At 39.7% G+C, this 18,084-nt stretch overlaps 1 protein-coding gene across 3 annotated transcripts in view; it reads right to left on the bottom strand.

Annotated features, from left to right (window-relative positions):
* Positions 1-18,084, bottom strand: part of KCNK2 (potassium two pore domain channel subfamily K member 2) — a 162,364-nt gene that overhangs the window by 23,152 nt on the left and 121,128 nt on the right. For all 3 annotated transcript variants that reach the window (XM_036272697.1, XM_036272698.1, XM_036272696.1), the window contains exon 6: positions 8,160-8,299. In XM_036272697.1, coding sequence (XP_036128590.1) covers positions 8,160-8,299 — 140 coding nt within the window. The remainder of the gene's footprint in view (positions 1-8,159; positions 8,300-18,084) is intronic.

The raw sequence follows: 18,084 nt of genomic DNA, 5'->3' as shown, positions 1-18,084 counted from the left end.
CCTTTGTTGTAAAAGATGATCTAATAATTCCTGATTAAGCGTCAATATTTCTATCCCTCTCTTGGCTCCAACCAACCACAAACCAACTAATATTCTTTTAGAAAGAGCCATCTATAAAGAGGAACTGAAAACAAATTTATTTTGTTGGCTCATGTTTGTAAACATACTTGCTTGTGTTCTCATTAAATGTGTTTTATTTTTTATAAAATATGATTGATTTTAGCTCTGAATGTAGGCAAGCACAATCCATTGGCTCGATGCAGAAAGTCCAAAACCAATTTTAAAAGCAAAGTTCATAGTGGCTGCCTTTTCTAACACAAATTCTCAGAAAAGATGACAGTCTCAAAACAGTCCAAAGAGAAACGTAACATTATATATTGATGCATTAAATCCCTATGATGTGCTTTCTAGCTAAAGAAATGAAATTACTTATAAAGTGCTTTGAGGCAAAATCTATTAACTTACTTTCCTATTATGAACAAATGAATAGAAAAAATGACTCTGAATGGCCATTACCAGATTGCATTCTGTGAGATACTTGAAGCAAAAAGAAGATACAATTTATAAATAGTGAGGGTTCAACTAAAATCTAAAAAAGAAAACAAAAATCTTCCTGCATGTGTGTATTTTTTAAAGTAGCAACTGAAATATTCTTTCTTAGCATCAAAAAAGAAAACTACAAATGGATTCTATCTCAGTCACCAGGAAATCTGTGGCTCTAATTCAAGAAAAGAATTAAGATAAAAGCAATGGGTAGATTTAAGAAGCATTTAATGCAGAAACTAGTTTAAGTCCACAGAACATCCAACATATTTAAAATTTCTGGACGTACTTTTTTCCTAGGCCATTTTGGACTCTCTGGGTTTGCGATGAACTCCCAGCAATAATATACCATAATGTTTTCTTATTTATCTTTTTGTTTGCATTTATTTATTATTTCAACCAGTTCAGACAGTAAGCACTCACAACATTTGATGCCCATACAGAACAATATATGATGACATAGAGATGATAATCTTAGAACTTTAAAGGATTATCTGATTTGGGACAATATTTGATATTAATTTCTTTTGAAACCCATGAAGACTAGAACAAGCATTTAGTAAGCATCTGGCAAATTCCACCCCCTCTACTCACTGAATCTCTAAGTGGTCTCATAAAGGAGGTTAAATCTCATTTCATAAGAAAATGGAGATTCAGAAAGAGTAGGTATTTTGGTGAAGTTTGCAGAGTTAGTAAATAGTTAAGACAGAATTAAATCTCAGTTCTATGGGCTCCAAAGGCCATGTGGTTTTCAGAAATCATACTCATTTCTATTCATTTGAAAGAATGTGAAAACTTCAGGTTTCAGGATTCACTGATGTCTACGGTAACACAATTAGTGGCCAAACTATTCACCGAGCTCCTCTTTGTAGGTACATAGTAACAAATGGGTTAGATTCGGGAACTTTCTTCTAAAGTGTTGATATTATGTATAAAATAAAAAGGAGAAGAAAGACAGTAACAACAACACATGGCCAACTTCTTCAGCCCTTAGCAAAAAGGCTAGAAGGCTGGGCCAAGGACTCAAGTCACTGGGATGATCACCGATTCTACCACTTACCCACTGACTAGCTGTGCAAACGTAAGCAGACCACCTCACCTTCTTGTGCTTCTGTTTCCTCACTAGCAATTATTATTTGACAGCTGGGGACTTCACATCATTATCTCATTTAATACTTTAAAAAGAAATAAAGTATATTCGAAAAGAAATGTACTTCCTCTTTACCACTCTCAGATCCCGTTTTTGGTGTATATTTTGACTTTCCTCAGATTTGATCCACAAAGGTTCATAGTATGCAACACAATACTGAGACTATACAGAGACATAATCTGGGGTCTTGATTCTACGGAAATGACTGTTCATAAAATTCACTTGGACATTAGACATGCACTCATGTGTGAGAGTTACTGTTGCCTCAAAGCATAATGTGTGTTATATTATTATTTGTTGTTTTTTTTAAATTCTTCATTCCAATTGCCTATTTACTAAATAGCCAATAACTTGCTGATCTGAGCCTGGGTTGGAAAGAGAAGAAACTTGCTACTTGTCATGACTCTGCAGAACCAAATACAGACCATAGAGGAGCCTCAACGTCTAACTGCTCTGATACGACCCCCAGAGTATAGAGGGAGAGAAAACAGAGACCCTTTATATATGCCTGATTTTTAATGGCCCATTGTGATACTGCTGGCCTCTATTTCATTTTATTCTTACCTGTTGGCCAAAAAGAGTTATATGCATTAAAACATAAACCTGTGAAGTCTTATGGTCATTATATACTGTGCCCAGAGTCCAACTCCAAACAGCCACTTATAATTACATTAGTATCTCAACAAGAGGACAACGAGAAAACGAACACCAAGGAAAAATCTGGAACTAAAGAGTAATTCTCCCTCTCCCAAATATGTTAGAATCAAAGCCACAACTACAAAGTCTGAGGTACCCTCTGAAGATTAAAGAAAGGGAGGGAGGGGGAAAAGAAGTCAAAACGGGCTATTTTAAGAACTAATCAAAGACTAAGTGCCTCCTTTTTCCATCTCTAAAAGAAAAGTAAAAGCAAACATTATAAAGATCAATAAGAAAATACACCACCCATGTAATCCTTCTAATACAGAGATGAGCCTCAAACTACCTCAGGTAAAGACTTACTCCCAGAGCCTAACAGAGTGCTCATCAGATAGTCCTTAGTAAATATCTTTGTAATGAATGAATAATTGAATGGTTCAGGAATGAACTGGACCAAAGTCATCTCCTAGCCGGTCTCCATGCCTTCAGACTGTTCCCTTTCCTGCTGCTGTGACTCTCATTCCCCAGCTCACACCCCTCCACCCCCACCTCCCACCGGCCGTATTTACCACGCATGCACGCCCAGCAGTGCCCAGGATCAGGGCTGCTGCACTGCTCAACTCCAGGGGGCACTATTCACAGCTTTCTAGTGTTTGTGCTCCAAAGACTCCCATTTCCAAAAAATCCAGCATAAACTGTACTTGACATGCCTGCCCAGAGAAGTATCTTAGGATGCACTCCGTCCACTGCACAACTGCAGGAGGCAACCTTGTCGACTTACTTTACAAATCTTCATTAGGTGAGTTCATTGGTACTCACAACTTCCATTGTCATGGATGTCATGACCACCCGGGGCCCCCAAACTGTCTCTCCATCTCCCATCCTTCTGACATTCCAGGCATGCTTATCCATCATCTACACTGGAATTGGACACCATCGGGATGTCCAACACATCCATCAATTAAATCATGTCCAGAATCTCTCCTCTTCCCGTGTTTTAATGACACCGAAAGCTAGAATCATACATACCCTCCCTTTCTCTTGACTGCCCATAGCTAATGAATTACCAAGTCCTCTTCCATCTGTCTCTCAAATCCTTTTGAAATCCCTCCTGTCATCTCTCTGCCGCTGTAATAAGGTAACAGACCTGCATTCTATGCAATAATCTTTCCCCACGGACTTCCCACATCCAGCCTCGTTCCAAGCCGTCTCCTTCACTGCGGACAAGACCATTCGTTCCCCATACTTAACTTCCTTCAATGGCTCCCCAGGGCTCTCAGAATAAAGTCTTATTTCAAATAGCCTCTAAAGCTTTTCATATTAAAAGCACTTCTCCCATAAGAAATGATGATAAAGTGCTCCAGGGCCCAGAGTGCAACTCCTCTTCCTTGCCCATCTCCAAACAAGCTAAAGAGCCACCAAGCCCTAGCGTTGCTCGGAGAAGACCCTATGGTCTCTCCCCAGGGAACCAGCAGAAGAAAACCATATTCCTCTACAGTCTCAGGTGCCTGCATAATGTCGGGGCCAAATACAAATTCTGGAAACAGTCTTTCAAATATAAATTCTTGGCACTAGTGCTTCACAATCAAAGGGAGTTTTCTTAATACGATGTAAGGTCAACTTTCTAAAGTGAGCATCTCCGTGTGCATGAACACCTGCAGGTGAAGGCAATGATACTGGTCGGAAGTGATGCTTGGCTGAGGTGGTGTTTGTCTCACAAATGGACAGGAGGAGTCCAAACACTGTGGTACATGTACATCAATTCAAGAACTACAGAAATCCAGGCCTTCCCACCTGGCAACAGCAGCAACCTGCACCACGTTTCTGATAAGGAGACACCGGTCCCCGCTTGTTGGAAACCACCTTCGGAATTTTGTGACACATCTTATCTTTATTACACCCGCCTCAGGGATTAGTATTAGTGTATTATCCAGAACGCCTAAATAATCTTTATCTTCTAAGTGGGAACATCAATTCCTTGGAGGGCGGTACATGGCTTTAGAAAATGATAATTAGTCACAGCAATTCTTAGTGTTGAACGTGGACCTACTCTCCTTTCGAGATTTAAAAATAATAAAACAAATGCTTCTACAGAAAGTAGTATGTCTCCATGGAAACATCATTGAGGTCGTTACTATTTTCCTTGAGGAATGCATATCAACTGTAATCGTATGCAACACTTCAAAAGTCAGACGGTGGTGTTCCCACTCTCCATCTCCTCTCCAGCTATTTCAGGGGGATTAGCCAGACCAACATGGTCTATTTCAGCATGATCATCAAAAGCTATTTCTCCTTCATTCTAAACACAATATTTTCATTAAAATTGGTCTTCACTGGAAACAGAATATATTTTAACATAAAAAACAGAAATAAGACCACATATGATTAGCACTATGTGCTCATACTTAAGCAATAAATCATATACTTTGTATTTTTTTTAAATATAACAATTTATTTGTTATAAGATTGTCTTTAAAAGCTCAGGTAACAATGGAGTTTATCATTTGTCCAAATATTTTATTCAAGAAAAGCATATGTCTTAGCATTTTCAACTGGAAATTTGATGCTCTATATTACTTTGTATTTTTTATATTCTGTATGAGTTTTACTTTTTATTAGGGAATATTCCAATTTATCGAAATTATTTATCAATTTCATTCATCAAAATTGAACACTAAAAATAATCTCGTTGCTTCGGAACACTTAGAAAGTGTTTAAAAGTTGGCGTGTCTGGAACGATACAGGTTAGAAGGTAGAATACACACTGAACAGTCACGTGGCTTGGTTCACCTACGTAAAGATGACGACCAGGACGCATTTCTTTGGTTTCTATTTAATTACGCCCTTTTGTGTGCTATTTCACAGTGGAAATGATCTAATAACCTTTTTCCCAGTGCTATAGAAATTCGAGTAGTATTTCATTGATCAAGACTTTGGTCCTGATCATCTATAAATTATAAATTGTCTTTCCCTTTCTTTCTTTGCATTTTCTGTTGCATTTGTGAGCTGCTTTTGTGACTTCCCTAAACTGCCTTTGAAATGAGGAAACACACATCTGCTCCAGTGGACGGTTCCATCTCATCTGGCGCAACTGTCCGGAGCAGCTGCGGCCCCAGAGGGCTCAGGGCCTCGCTCACGGCCCTCATTCACATGAGCTTCCTACACAGGCAGCCACCAGACGGGACATGCTCCTCACAAGGCTAGGTAGAGGCCAAAAGGAAAAAGAAAAATACTTTACTGCTTCTCAGTGTCTAAGAGCATGAAAACACAGAGATACATCTCCAACTTCTGGCGGGGCATCATGAAGATCACTCATGAGCAGGCATACAAACTTGCTTTTCATATTAAATGCACCAATTAATGTAGAAATTGAAGTTTATTTCAAAGACTGGTGTTATGGCCTGAACTGTATTCTCCTCAAAGTCATATGTTGAAGCCCTGACCGCCCCCCATCCCATGTGACGGTGTCTGGAGATGATGAGGTTACACGAGGTCATAGGGTGGAGCCCTACTCCAGTAGCTCTGGTGTCCTTATGGGAACAGGAGAGTCACCAGAGTTCCCTCTCCCCACGCACGCGCACAGAGGAAAGGCCACACGGGGACAGGGAGAGAAGGCACCATCTGCAAGCCGAGGAGAGAGACCTCCCAGAACCCAACCCTGCTGGCACCTCCAGCTTCCTGAATTGTGAGAAAATCAATTTCTGTTATTTAAGCCACCCAGTCTGTGGCGTTTGGCTCCGGCGGCCCGAGCGCGTCCAGATGGTTACCTCATTACTCAGGGAAGTGTGCTGATGCTCTGTACCAGGGAGTCCCAGCTCCAGAGCACTGGTTTTAACAGGCAGCTTTGAAAACTTTCACCAAATATTCTTTAATATTCAACTAAATAGACCAATGCAATGCAGAGAAATTTTCCTCCCGTTCTTTATGTGCCTTGGTGGCTTGCAAACTGTGATCCATAGTAATATTAGTATGCACATATGCATGTAGGTGGATAGTATGTAGCATGTTGATAATATGTATATATTTGTGTAATATATATTTCACAAAATAATATTTTCCGTAATGATCTATGAGAGATATAGTCTGTTCAGTTCTGTTTCATTTAAAGATAAATGCATGTGGGTGTTTTTAATACTTTTTAAAAAATATGTTTTTGTTGATTTTTTTTAGAGAGTGAGAAAGGGAAAGAGACAGAAACATCGATGTGAAAGAGGTAACATTGATCAACTGCCTCCTGCACGCCCCCCACAGGGGAACAAGCCAGAAACCCAGGCATGTGCCCTACTGGGGAATCGAATTGGGACCTCTCAGTCCATGGGATGATGCTCAAGCCACTGAGCCACACCAGCTGGGCAAGCATGCACGTGTTTTTAAAAATCCATTTGAAAGAAAGCCAGTTTAGGGCTAGATGTTTGAGAAGTTCTTTTTTTAACTATGTCATCTAAAATAGTTCCTATTTCAAATTTGGTTTTTCCCTTAGCATCTCAAGATCCTTTAAAGTACATTAAAAATACATTATAGTGAAAATAACCACAATTCTCTCCCCCACCCCTCACACACACTGAGCCTGTCTAAAACTAAGGCAAACAGTTGGAGTTCTGTACAAAGCAGAACTTTTCACATGATTTAAATTAGAATGTCAAGCATATCGTCTTGCTGATTTGTTTATAATAAAAAGATTTTGGTTTCATGGTGCAACTAAGATATAGGTGAATGTAAACGGACTGAACATGTGAATTCCTGACTGAGAAGTATGTAACTTACCCAGGTAAGTTACACTGGGTAAGTTACACTCTTTCTAATTACCATAGGTACCTTCAGTATTCATAAGAAAGGATGTGACTTGAGGAGTTGCAAATAAAATCATTTGTTTGTGAGGAGTCATTATTTTATCATTCCCTATTTGATTCTGTTTCTCTTGGGTATACGTGTAAAGAACGGTGTTTATATTAATCAAAGATGTTGACACTAGTGGTCTTGGCCCTTGAACAGCAGACCATGAAATGGAGAGGACACTTAAAGGAAGACAATGGGCATTCGAGGGGCAGGTTTCATAGACTTGTCTGAAAAAAAAAAATTAGTGAAGTTGGCAAAGACCTAGAAGCAAAAAATACAAAATTCATAATAAAACACTACTCTAGCACACTCACACTAACACAGTACTTCTGCCTAAAAATATGAAATCAAAATTTAATTTCGAAACCATAACATTTCAAACTCAGATTTAACTTTAAATTTTCCAAAATGTCATGAGCCAAAATTCTCATGTCCAATTCTATATATACAATTGTTCGAAATAGGTCAAAGGATTTCTTTTTGAGCATCTGAAATTTGAATGGAAGGAAATTGGCCATAAAGCGTACAGCTCTGAGGCATACATATTTATGTACGCAGCTGGACCAGCACACATTTATGTAAACATAATAAGACAGGATATTGACTAACTTCAATATTATGTAATGCATTCATTTTTTCATATTACTGATATCTTGACACAGATATTTTCTATGGTATTTTACAGAATAAAATTGACTTTGTTTCTTTGAGGGGAAAAAAAAGGAAATAACAAAAAAATTTAATTGCATCTTGTTTTTTTTATTACAAATTCCCCTAAGCACTTAGATAGCATCTGGAACATAGACGTGTCTAGCATTTGGTAAGTGAATGAATTATAATTCATATGATAGCCTTGTACAACAAATTCATACCAAACAGAAATATTTAAAATTAAATAATGTCTAAATACTATTTTAATAAATGGAAAAAAATGTGTTTAACTTTTATTAAATTAGCGAAATAGAAGTGTTTTTGCAAACTTCTGAATTCTCACCTCTTCCTTGGTCTTTTTCGATATCACCCGGAGCCAGTCTCCAATCATGCTCAGGACCGCAGCAAAGTAAGCCAGCCCTACAAGGATCCAAAACCACACCACCGGCTTGTAGAAGTCTAGATATTCAATATCTGATCCACCTGTGACAAAGAAAACAAAGTAGAACAAAAAATCTTTAAATTCCTAAACATCAACCATTTAGGAATTTGCTAAAATTACTGACTGAATTTTGGCTTATAAACCATAGCAAGCTTGTCCATTGATCCGTGTTCTTTTTTTCATCTAAAATTTCTCCTTTTCCCCCAGGTAATCCTTATCTACTTTTCAAGAACCTGTTAAATAAGTACTTAATGAAACATTTCATTAATTCCCTGGGCCATAATGAGTTTCTCTTGCTCCTTGTTTCTTTTTCACTTATTACAATGTGTCTTATAATTAAGTCTAGCACTTGACTGCAAGCTGTCTTTCCACCTCTACTTTAACAAGTAGAAGCCAGAGATGACACTTTTTTGGTATGCCTTTCACTGAGTAAATTTACCTTATTGCCAACCAATTCATACTAACCAATCGGGACATACTAATCAATCAATTCAATGCCAGCCTGGACAGAGAGTAGTTCTTATTTTAAACGCATCAATACAATAAATTGATAACAAATTGCAGAGACAATGCCTTGGTAGGTCTCATTTAAAGCATAATTTGCAGGTGACTGCCATTCTCTAGTCTCTATTGAAATTCCCATGTTTGTCATAAATTTAAATCTCTAGGTCTCAAGAAAAAAAATCAGCAAAGGAACTCTTTTGTTTTCTTCTGATCTTCTCCATCCATTTGGTACAATAACTGCACCTGTGAGAATATGAATACAGTCCAACACATCCCTCCTTCAGAACAGATTAATGGGCCCTTATTAAATCCCACACATGAGCAGTGACTTTTTCACAAGCAGTGAAAACAAGCTCTCTCTTGAGAAATTCGTAACTTAGCCTGAGAAAGCCTCACACAGACATAACCATAGTGGGGTATATCCAGGGACAGTGGGAGAGAATAAAATCGTGCTAGGAGAAGACACAGAAGAAAGGATTTTCTTTAAAAAAATTTTTTTAATTGATTTTTTTTAAGAGAGAGAGAAAGAAACATTAATGTGGGAGGGAAACATGATCAGCCGCCTCCTGCACGCCCCCTACTGGGGATCAAGCTTGAAACCTGGGCATGTGCCCTGCCAGGGAATCGAACTGGGACCTCTCAGGCCATGGGACGATGCTCAATCCACTGAGCCACACCAGCCGGGCAGGATTTTTATGTCTGGAATGAGGAAGGTGAGAAGACAGAAAGTGGATCTTAAGTGATGAGGATCAAAACAGAGAAAAGGTTAAGTGGAAATGTATAGTATCCTCAAAACTTTTAGTAGTGGCTAACGCTACATATGGATGAGTGCTAGGGAGCAGATGGGTAGAAGAGAATCATCTAGAACAGGTAAACTGTGTCAGGTTGGAAGGACTGGCTCCTGTGGCGACAAGGAGTAGGTACAAGTGGACACGCAGGTAAGTCCTATGCTCCTGGTTGGCTACATGCACAGACGGATCGAGTGGCAGAAACGAAGGGCCGACAGGGAAGCCCATTAGAAATTTTTGTCCTGAACAAGCTAAGAAATTATTGTGCCTGAGCTGGGGCTGGAATAGAAAAAGAGGCATTTTGGAGGCAGAATCATCGGGCATCGACGACCAGTTAGCTGGTGTGATAAGTGAAAGGCCCTAGAATGACCAGAGACTCTCACGTGGGAGATGGCACCGGCAACTGGCCAGGAAACACAGGGGAACAGTGACTGAGAAAAGAGAGAACTAGTTTACACTGGGCCATGACAGGTTTGATGAGCTTGAGGCACAACAGGTGGAGATGCCCAGTAGGCTCCCTAAATACAGCTCTAACAGGGCAGAGCAGGGGATAAGGATTTTAGGATCAACAGCAAAGATACTGGGATGTTTAAACAGGGGCCATGGATGTACTCAATTCTCAAAATTCAACCCATACAATCATAAGAACAGCTACTAAGTAGCCAGTATATATTAAAAATCAAATATAATCCCATTGGCCAGTGTGGTTTGGTTGGTTGAAGCGTCACCCCATTGTACCAAAGTGTCGTGGGTTTGATTCCCAGTCAGGGCACATACCCAGGTTTTGGGTTCAATCCCTTCTCGGGGCACGTGCAGGAGGCAACCGATTGATGTTTCTCTCACATCGATGTTCCCCACCCCTCCCCCTTCTTCTCTAAAAGTCAATGGAAACATATCCTTGGGTGAAGATTTTTTTAAAAATCAAATATAAAAATTTGGCTGTAACATTCCTCTATATAAATTAGACTTTGAATTGCCTGACATGACATTCTCAAGTATTAAAGGGTCAGGGTAACAAGAGACCATTTTTCTATCAGGCAAATAATGTTAACTTCAGCTTTTGTTTGAGACAAGAAGTTTTAAGAATAGAGTTTCAAAGTAAATAACATAACCGGCAAAATATGATGAAAATGTTTTACCTTGTGCAGTGTTTTTTTTTTTTTTTTTAAGGCATTTCTGGGAAGGATTATGGAGGCTAAATGCATCTCATGATGGTTGACTTGGCCCCTGGGAGACTCAGCTCCACGGATTCACAGAAGTGACTGAAGAAATGTGTGTGGAAACTTGTTATATGATAGGCTCGCTAGCGAATTCTATTTTTCAAATGTTTCCATTTCAATAAAACCAAAATGACATTTTTTCCAAGTACTTTCTCTTTCAAAACCAGAAAATCTTCATCCAAATAGTTGTGACTCACTTAACACTTAAATTCACCAAGATGTTGATTTTAGAAGTGGGTTCAAGCTCAAGATGACTTTTTATAAGTCTTCTTTCTTATAAACAGGATGTCACAGTTTGAACAGAGTAAATTAGTTTAATCACTGAAAGGTTTATATTTGGGTGAAATGTTTACCCTGCCAGTTTCAGCAGATTCTGGGCCGCGGTTGAAGGGGTTGGGGGCAATGTTTTCCATTCTTAATTGCGACTCTTGAAATGACATACCAGCAGTGAAAATATCTAGGAAAAACTAATGTATATGGGAGTATTGTCAAACACCTCACAAATCCTGTTCACTTTCCAACAGCTAAGACTTATGGATTAATTTCCACCTTTTTCAATTCACTTGATCCAAGAATCTGACCCAAATTAAATTATCTGTAGATAAGTTGCTAAAAAGAGCTATTGGATTTTTTTAAATTTTTTTTTTAATTAGAAAGCATTCAAAAAATGTCTTGGCTGCTTTAAGCATTCATTTTAATCTGGCTACATTCACTCCATGGGTTCTTGCTTGTTAAGATTACACTGTCCTGGTCATTTCTCCGTCCTGAATTCACTTCCTATAAGTCCCCACCCCCAGGTCCACTCTGCCACCCCATCATTTTTGCTCTCTTTCCACAGACTCCCGAGACGCAGCCTGCAAGATGCTGCAGCCCACTGTCCACTCGGGCTCCTCACCCGCTTGGCAGGAATAGTCCCCTCAGTGTTTTCTTTGTTGCCACCAAAAATATGCACACAGATCCTTTCCATTTTAAGAGCTTTCTGGCTGATCATTATAGGCGAGCAGACAGATGGCAATAAAAATAGCAAAGGGCTGTGGGGGGAAGTACACAGGTCTCAGAAATCTCAGAAACTTTCCCAAGTAGTTACAGTCATTCTCTTCCCGACTCACGTATGACACGTGAGCTCTTTGCAATGGTGCCATTTCTCTGCGGACAGCTTGTCCCTGGTGCTCAGATAAGGAGCTCAGCCAGAGCCTAATGTCGCAGCGCACGCCCAGGAAAGGGACAGGCGGTCATTCCCGCCCAGAGCCAGTCTCTCCCCAGACGGGTCTCCTAAAACCTGGGGGTAAGCTGCATCCCCCTCCTGCCATTTCCACTGGCTTAGCACAGGGCAGGTAGTAAGACCTTTTGTCCATAGATTTAAGCCATATCTCCAACTGCCGTTATCAGTAATGAAGCTGACACCTCCATTGCCATCAATCACCCTCACGTCTGTTCTGAACTCAGGAGTGAAAGACGGGTGTGTGCCGGCTCCCTGAAATCTCAGCAGTAGGTGCCCCGCTTTTCAGTACCGGAGGCAGAGTCTCGGTCAGTGAAACAACGTGCCAGGTCCCACAGGAAAGGGGGCAGCGAAGCTGGAATTCAGACCCAGGCCTGCTTGGCTCCAGATCACAGGCTTTTTTTCACTGACCTGGTTGTCCCTGTCACCTATGAGCCCATCATTTATCCACACTGAACGGCAGACACCTAGCCGGGGCTGGAAACACGAAGTCAAGCAAGGTGTGCCTGTTTCCTTCAAGGGTCTAGCGAGAAACCAGGGGAGTCTGGGGATAAGCGTGATTTTATCAGAAGCCTCCTTACCTTGCTTCTGTCCTCATTCCAACAGTTTCTAGCCCTTGGTCCCACTCTTCTCTAAAGATCTTGAGCATATAACGCCCTCTCCCATTAACTTGCATTTTCTTTCCCTGTGACGCTCCTGAATCCCAGAATACTTACAAAGAAAAAAAAAAACGGTGATGGAAGGAGACCTGACTTGGGGTGGTGAACACATAATACAATATACAGATGATGTATTATGAATCGTTCACCTGAAACTTATATAATTTTATTAACCAATGTCGCTCCAATAAATTTAATAAAAAAATTTTTTAAAGATCTATTCTGGGAGTCATCTAGCCATTCTGGGCTAAGTTATCAACTCTATACCCCTCCTCTGGGTTTCTAAAATGATACATGTATTTTAAAATACAGATATAGTGCCCGGCCAGTGTGGCTCAGTGGATTGAGCGTTGTCCCATGGACTGAGAGGTCCCGGTTTGATTCCCGGTCGGAGCACATGCCCGGATTGCGGGCTTGATCCCCAGTAGGGGGCGTGTGGGAGGCGGCTGATCAATGTTTCTCTCACATCAATGTTTCTATCTCTCCCTTCCTCTAAAAAAAAAAAAAAATCAATAAAAACATATTTTAAAAATATATCTATACATAGATATAGACATAACATTGCTCTAAAGAAAATGGAAGCCATTTCTTATACTGGTCTATAAGTACTTAAGTTTAGCTACCCAATATTAATATCCATTTTTTTGGTTTATTTGACTTTATTTTTATTAATCAAATCCATCCCACCTTAATATACAGGGAGAAAAAGATTGTCTGCTTTAGTATACTTTCCCTTTTTTACAGTAAAGCAATTTAACTGAATGAGGTGTTTTCCCTGTGTTTCAAGGACCAAGAAAGAGGCTCTTACGGTAATGTTATAAATTCTGTTTTCTTTTTTACAAATGGAAATATGACTTTAATATTAAACAACAGCTCACCCACTAAACCAAGCTTCCCATATGCTACTGAGTCAGCAAAACACAACATACAAAAAGGTAAACCTCTCTAGCATTTGAACGTGTATTTTGGGAATTTAATTTCAGCATTCAAGATGTTCATTTGCTGTGAGGCACTTGGTCTGAAATTAGGAAACCTGCCATCAGAATGTCTCATGATCATAAAAGAAAGATCAACACACAGTCTCACTTACTCATCCTTTATGAGAATGGAAATCTACTGTACACGAGATGTACACAATTGCTATCCCAAGAAATTACCTGTATGTCTCAATCTAGTACACTTTGGAGTCTTTGTCATCAAATTTAACACAATTGACTGCCAACCTTTCTAAGCCACAACTATTCCTCACTGAATCATTTACATCTTTTTTTTTCCCTCCATATGTATCTACAATGCTTCTATACATCCATTCTGAATCCTAGAAGTTACATAACTTCTTGCTTTGTCCACAGTCTCTAAGACATCTGAGCCCTTTGGGTCAAGTCCCATTTAAGTGATCACATAGATAACTATCAATTCCTTTGTGAGTTCTCTGAGGGTCACTGGCTGACTCGGGTGTACAGACTCCCTGCAGAATTTTCCTGTACTGTCAAACAGAATAACTACCAGGACTGGTAATGGGTCCTGGATTTCAAACAGTCTTTCCCATAGGAATAGACCATCTTTATTACAAAGCGTTAGCACAGGACGGGATATATAATATGGGCTCACTACATATTTGAATGAATATACCTCCCTGGCAGAATAAACCTTCTCTTTCCAATCAGAGCAGTTTTTTCTGAGCCACTGTGGTGGTGATAGTAGTACTGACTGTTCTTTATTAGACCTCATGCCTTATCAGGTAGCTATTGAATTCCTGGCAAACTTTTATTCTGTGATCAGCTCCACAATAGCAGCTTTAATAACTGGCCTCTGACAGAGTTGCAAAGCTTTTAGGCAACATCAGGAACTGTTTCCTGCAAGGTCTCTATTAGAACAAACTGTTTTAGACAGAAAAAAAAAAAAAGACAAAAAACTTGCCATGGTTTTTCAATAGAGATTTATATGTTTTCATGATAAAAATCCCCTTCCATTAATTAAGCAAGCTCCAAGCACTCCACTCAATGAGTCATGTTTTCGGTTATAAGAGAAAGTAATAGTGTGGTTACTAAAAACGACATTTCCAATAATGACTCTGAAGATATAATTCCATCCCTGGTCTGTTTGGCTCAGTGGTTAGAGAGTCAGCCTATGGACCAAAAAGTTGAGGGTTCTATTCCAGTCAAGGGCATGTACCTCAGTTGTGGTTTGGTCCCCAGCCCTGGTAAGGGTTGTGTGGGAGGCAGCCAGTCGATGTGTCCCTCTCACATCAGTCTCTCTCTCTCTCTTTCTCTCTCTCTCCCTCCCTCCCTCCCTCCCTCCCTCCCTCCCTCCCCCTCTTCCTCTCCCTCTCCCTCTCCCTCTCCCTCTCCCTCTCCCTCTCCCTCTCCCTCTCCCTCTCCCTCTCCCTCTCCCTCTCTCCCTACCTCTAACTCCTTCTGAAAATCAATGGAGAAATATCCTCAGGTGAGGATTTAAAATAAAAGTAAATACAATTCCAAGAAAATTTAATTCTTAATATGAGATATACAAATATATTTTTCCAAGGCAAAAAATGTGATGCCAAATGATTATCCAACTCTGAAAATTTGTAAAAATTTAGTAAAGGTCAATGCATCAGAAGGAGAATCTTACCTGGGAAAACCCCAAATTATATTTTAATAAAGGAACATAAGGAATTAAACATAAAGCTTGATTTACCCAGTAAGCATTCGATAACTACATGTGAGATGAAGAAAATTTCATTATTCAACTAAACATACTAAATTTCATTGATTGAAACTCCAAAAAGACATATTTGAATAGGTAAATAAATTTATGTTCAGATGCAAAATGTGTTTTCGTAATATCAACCACGAAGATTTCTTAGAACATCTAAATTTTTGGCTAAAAAACGTTTGGTTTTTATTAAGAAAGCAGGTAACAGGAGCTCATAGTTTTGTAAGACTATGAATGTGTATCTGGCTTCCACTCATTCATGAACCCACTTGATTGACAAAGAGGAGTCTTTCTAAGGTCTTCCTAGGGCAGCTTCTAAACAACTCGTGGAAATACCTTCCTTGTCTTGCATGATTCAGTCTAATCCTCATAGTATATATTAAAGAGAAAACTAGCTTTGAAAAATGTCATAAATTGTGTTAAGTTAGGTAATTAATTAGACTTTTCTCCAATTCTGAAGAACCGCTATTTCCCTTAATCATAGACTTAGAAGCTTAGCTGTAAAATAAGCCCGAATACGTAGAATTCAGCGTTTCGCACATTTCCATATAACCAGCCTCAGTCTCTAAGGCAAGGATGATTCAGCAACTTTTTAACCCCAAACTTCTCATCAAATAAAAAACAAAATGACAAAAGTTGAGAAACAGAACACAGGAAATCAACAGTTCGCAAACATAATTTTGCGAACTGTTGAACTTGCCTCCATAAATTTGACTATAAGTCATTGTAGGCACTGCTAAAATCAAGTATATGATACTTTGCTACATAATTTACTTTCTTCTCACCTTTTAGGAAGGCTTAGTCTGCATGCAAGAGGGGTGTGTTTATTCGTGGGTAAAATACAAGTGCGGGACTTGCCCTGTGGCCCCCCGATGCTTTTTAGCCCTAGAGCATGGACTCTAGAACACTGGGCCGTCAGGAAAGAGCAGACACCAATCACCAACGTAGCCAACCAGCCACTGAAACACATCCCTTGCATAAATATAAATAAATTAAAATTCGTTGGGAGAGCTCTTCTTGCAGAAAAATGACTAAATGTGACTTCCTCAGTCACATACACAGAGAAACCTAAATGCTACGTTGTTTTGTCTTGACTAGTGGTCTCTAAATGCTTTTGATTCATTATCATCAGCGATGTACAGGGTTTGAGCATGCACATTTTCATATATTTATTTATGAATTAGAAATCTATTGTGTGCCTATTTATATCATGCATAAGAATACATAGAGCCCAGCTAGTGTGGCTCAGTGCTTGAGTGTCGACCCCTGCACCAAGAGGTCGCCAGTTTGATTCCCAGTCAGGGCACATGCCCAGGTTGTGGGCGTGATCCCCAGTGTGGGGCATGTAGGAGGTGGCCCATCGATGTTCTCTCTCATGGATGTTTCTATCTCTCTCTCCCTCTCCCTTTAATCAAAGAAAAAAAAAAAAAAAAGAATACATAGAACCCTAGCTGGTTTTGCTCAGTGGTTAGAGCATTGGCCTGTGGACCAAAGAGTCTTGGATTCAATTCTGGTCAAGGACATGTACCTCGGTTTTGGTTGTCTGGTTTCCTTCCTATGATAAAAGGGCTCACTCACTGCACCAACTTTCATGCTCATTCCCTGGGGATGAGACTCTGTTTCAGAGTTCTGGTCTAGAACACCACATCTTCATGTGTTGCTCTTGAAGTGTTCTTAATAGTTACACCAAGGTTACAGCCTGTATCTTAAACATGTATACATCACTTTCCAAAATGTACTCCTTTTCTTTTAAAAACACCACAGTTTGAAGACTCCAGTTCTCGAATATGTCTTCCAAGAAGTTCAATACGACAGTGTAAGTGAACCATAATCCCTGCTTTAACAGGCTTGAGAAGGGCACCAGCCAGTGAGTGTGCATCACGAGATGTACGACTCGGTCTTCTCTGGAGATATACCGCCCAACAGAAAGATGAAATGGTTTAAGTTACAGCAATGCCTCCTGTTTCTCCCCAGCAAGAATACCAAAACCAAGTGACAACGCCATCTGCACTGATATCTAATAGTAAGAGAGAAAGGTTTTAAAAAAGTAAACAACTGGTATTTCCTAAGAGGGGTACTTGCCTTAACTCAATGGCTGATTTTACTTAATCGTCACGAAACACCCAGAAGTAAAGACTATTTTTATGTTAAACTATATGAGGCAATTCTTTCCCAAGATCCTTTAAAAAACAATAACTCATAAGTGTTGTTTCTCCAAAGACTTTTGAAAAGGGCATACACTTCCTACCCAGCCTTTGCCACACACCTGCCCCTCATTCCAAAAACACTCCCTGGGCAAAAGGACCCAGCATGTAAAACTACAATATTAGAAGCAAAACAGCTACAAAATACATACGTTGAGGAGAGAGAGGTAAGTCTACAAAATGAGTGTCAACCTGCCTCTTCTCTAATCTACCCTCACACATTTGTCACTTTAATCCTAGCAAATTCCTCTGCTGATGATTAGCAAAGTGTATTTCTACCAGGTTTCATCATTTCTTCTGTAAAACTCAAATAATAAATCTAAAGAGGGTTACAAACAAAATAAATCCTAGTAATAATAAAGATGTTTATTAGACTAAAACACAATGCCACACAGATGCCACATTGCTACCCTCCCCCCACAATACCGTGCCAGGCTCTAGGCTCCAGGGTGCCCACTGACACACACAGGATGTTTGCACTGAACTTCCCTCCGCGGGCAATTGAGACTGGACACCTACTGACAGGCCACGTGAC

Source organism: Molossus molossus, unplaced genomic scaffold (assembly GCF_014108415.1).
Source record: "Molossus molossus isolate mMolMol1 unplaced genomic scaffold, mMolMol1.p scaffold_m16_p_20, whole genome shotgun sequence".
NCBI lineage: Eukaryota > Metazoa > Chordata > Mammalia > Chiroptera > Molossidae > Molossus > Molossus molossus.
Note: the sequence above shows the minus strand (reverse complement) of the source record. Positions and strands in the feature narration are given on the sequence as shown.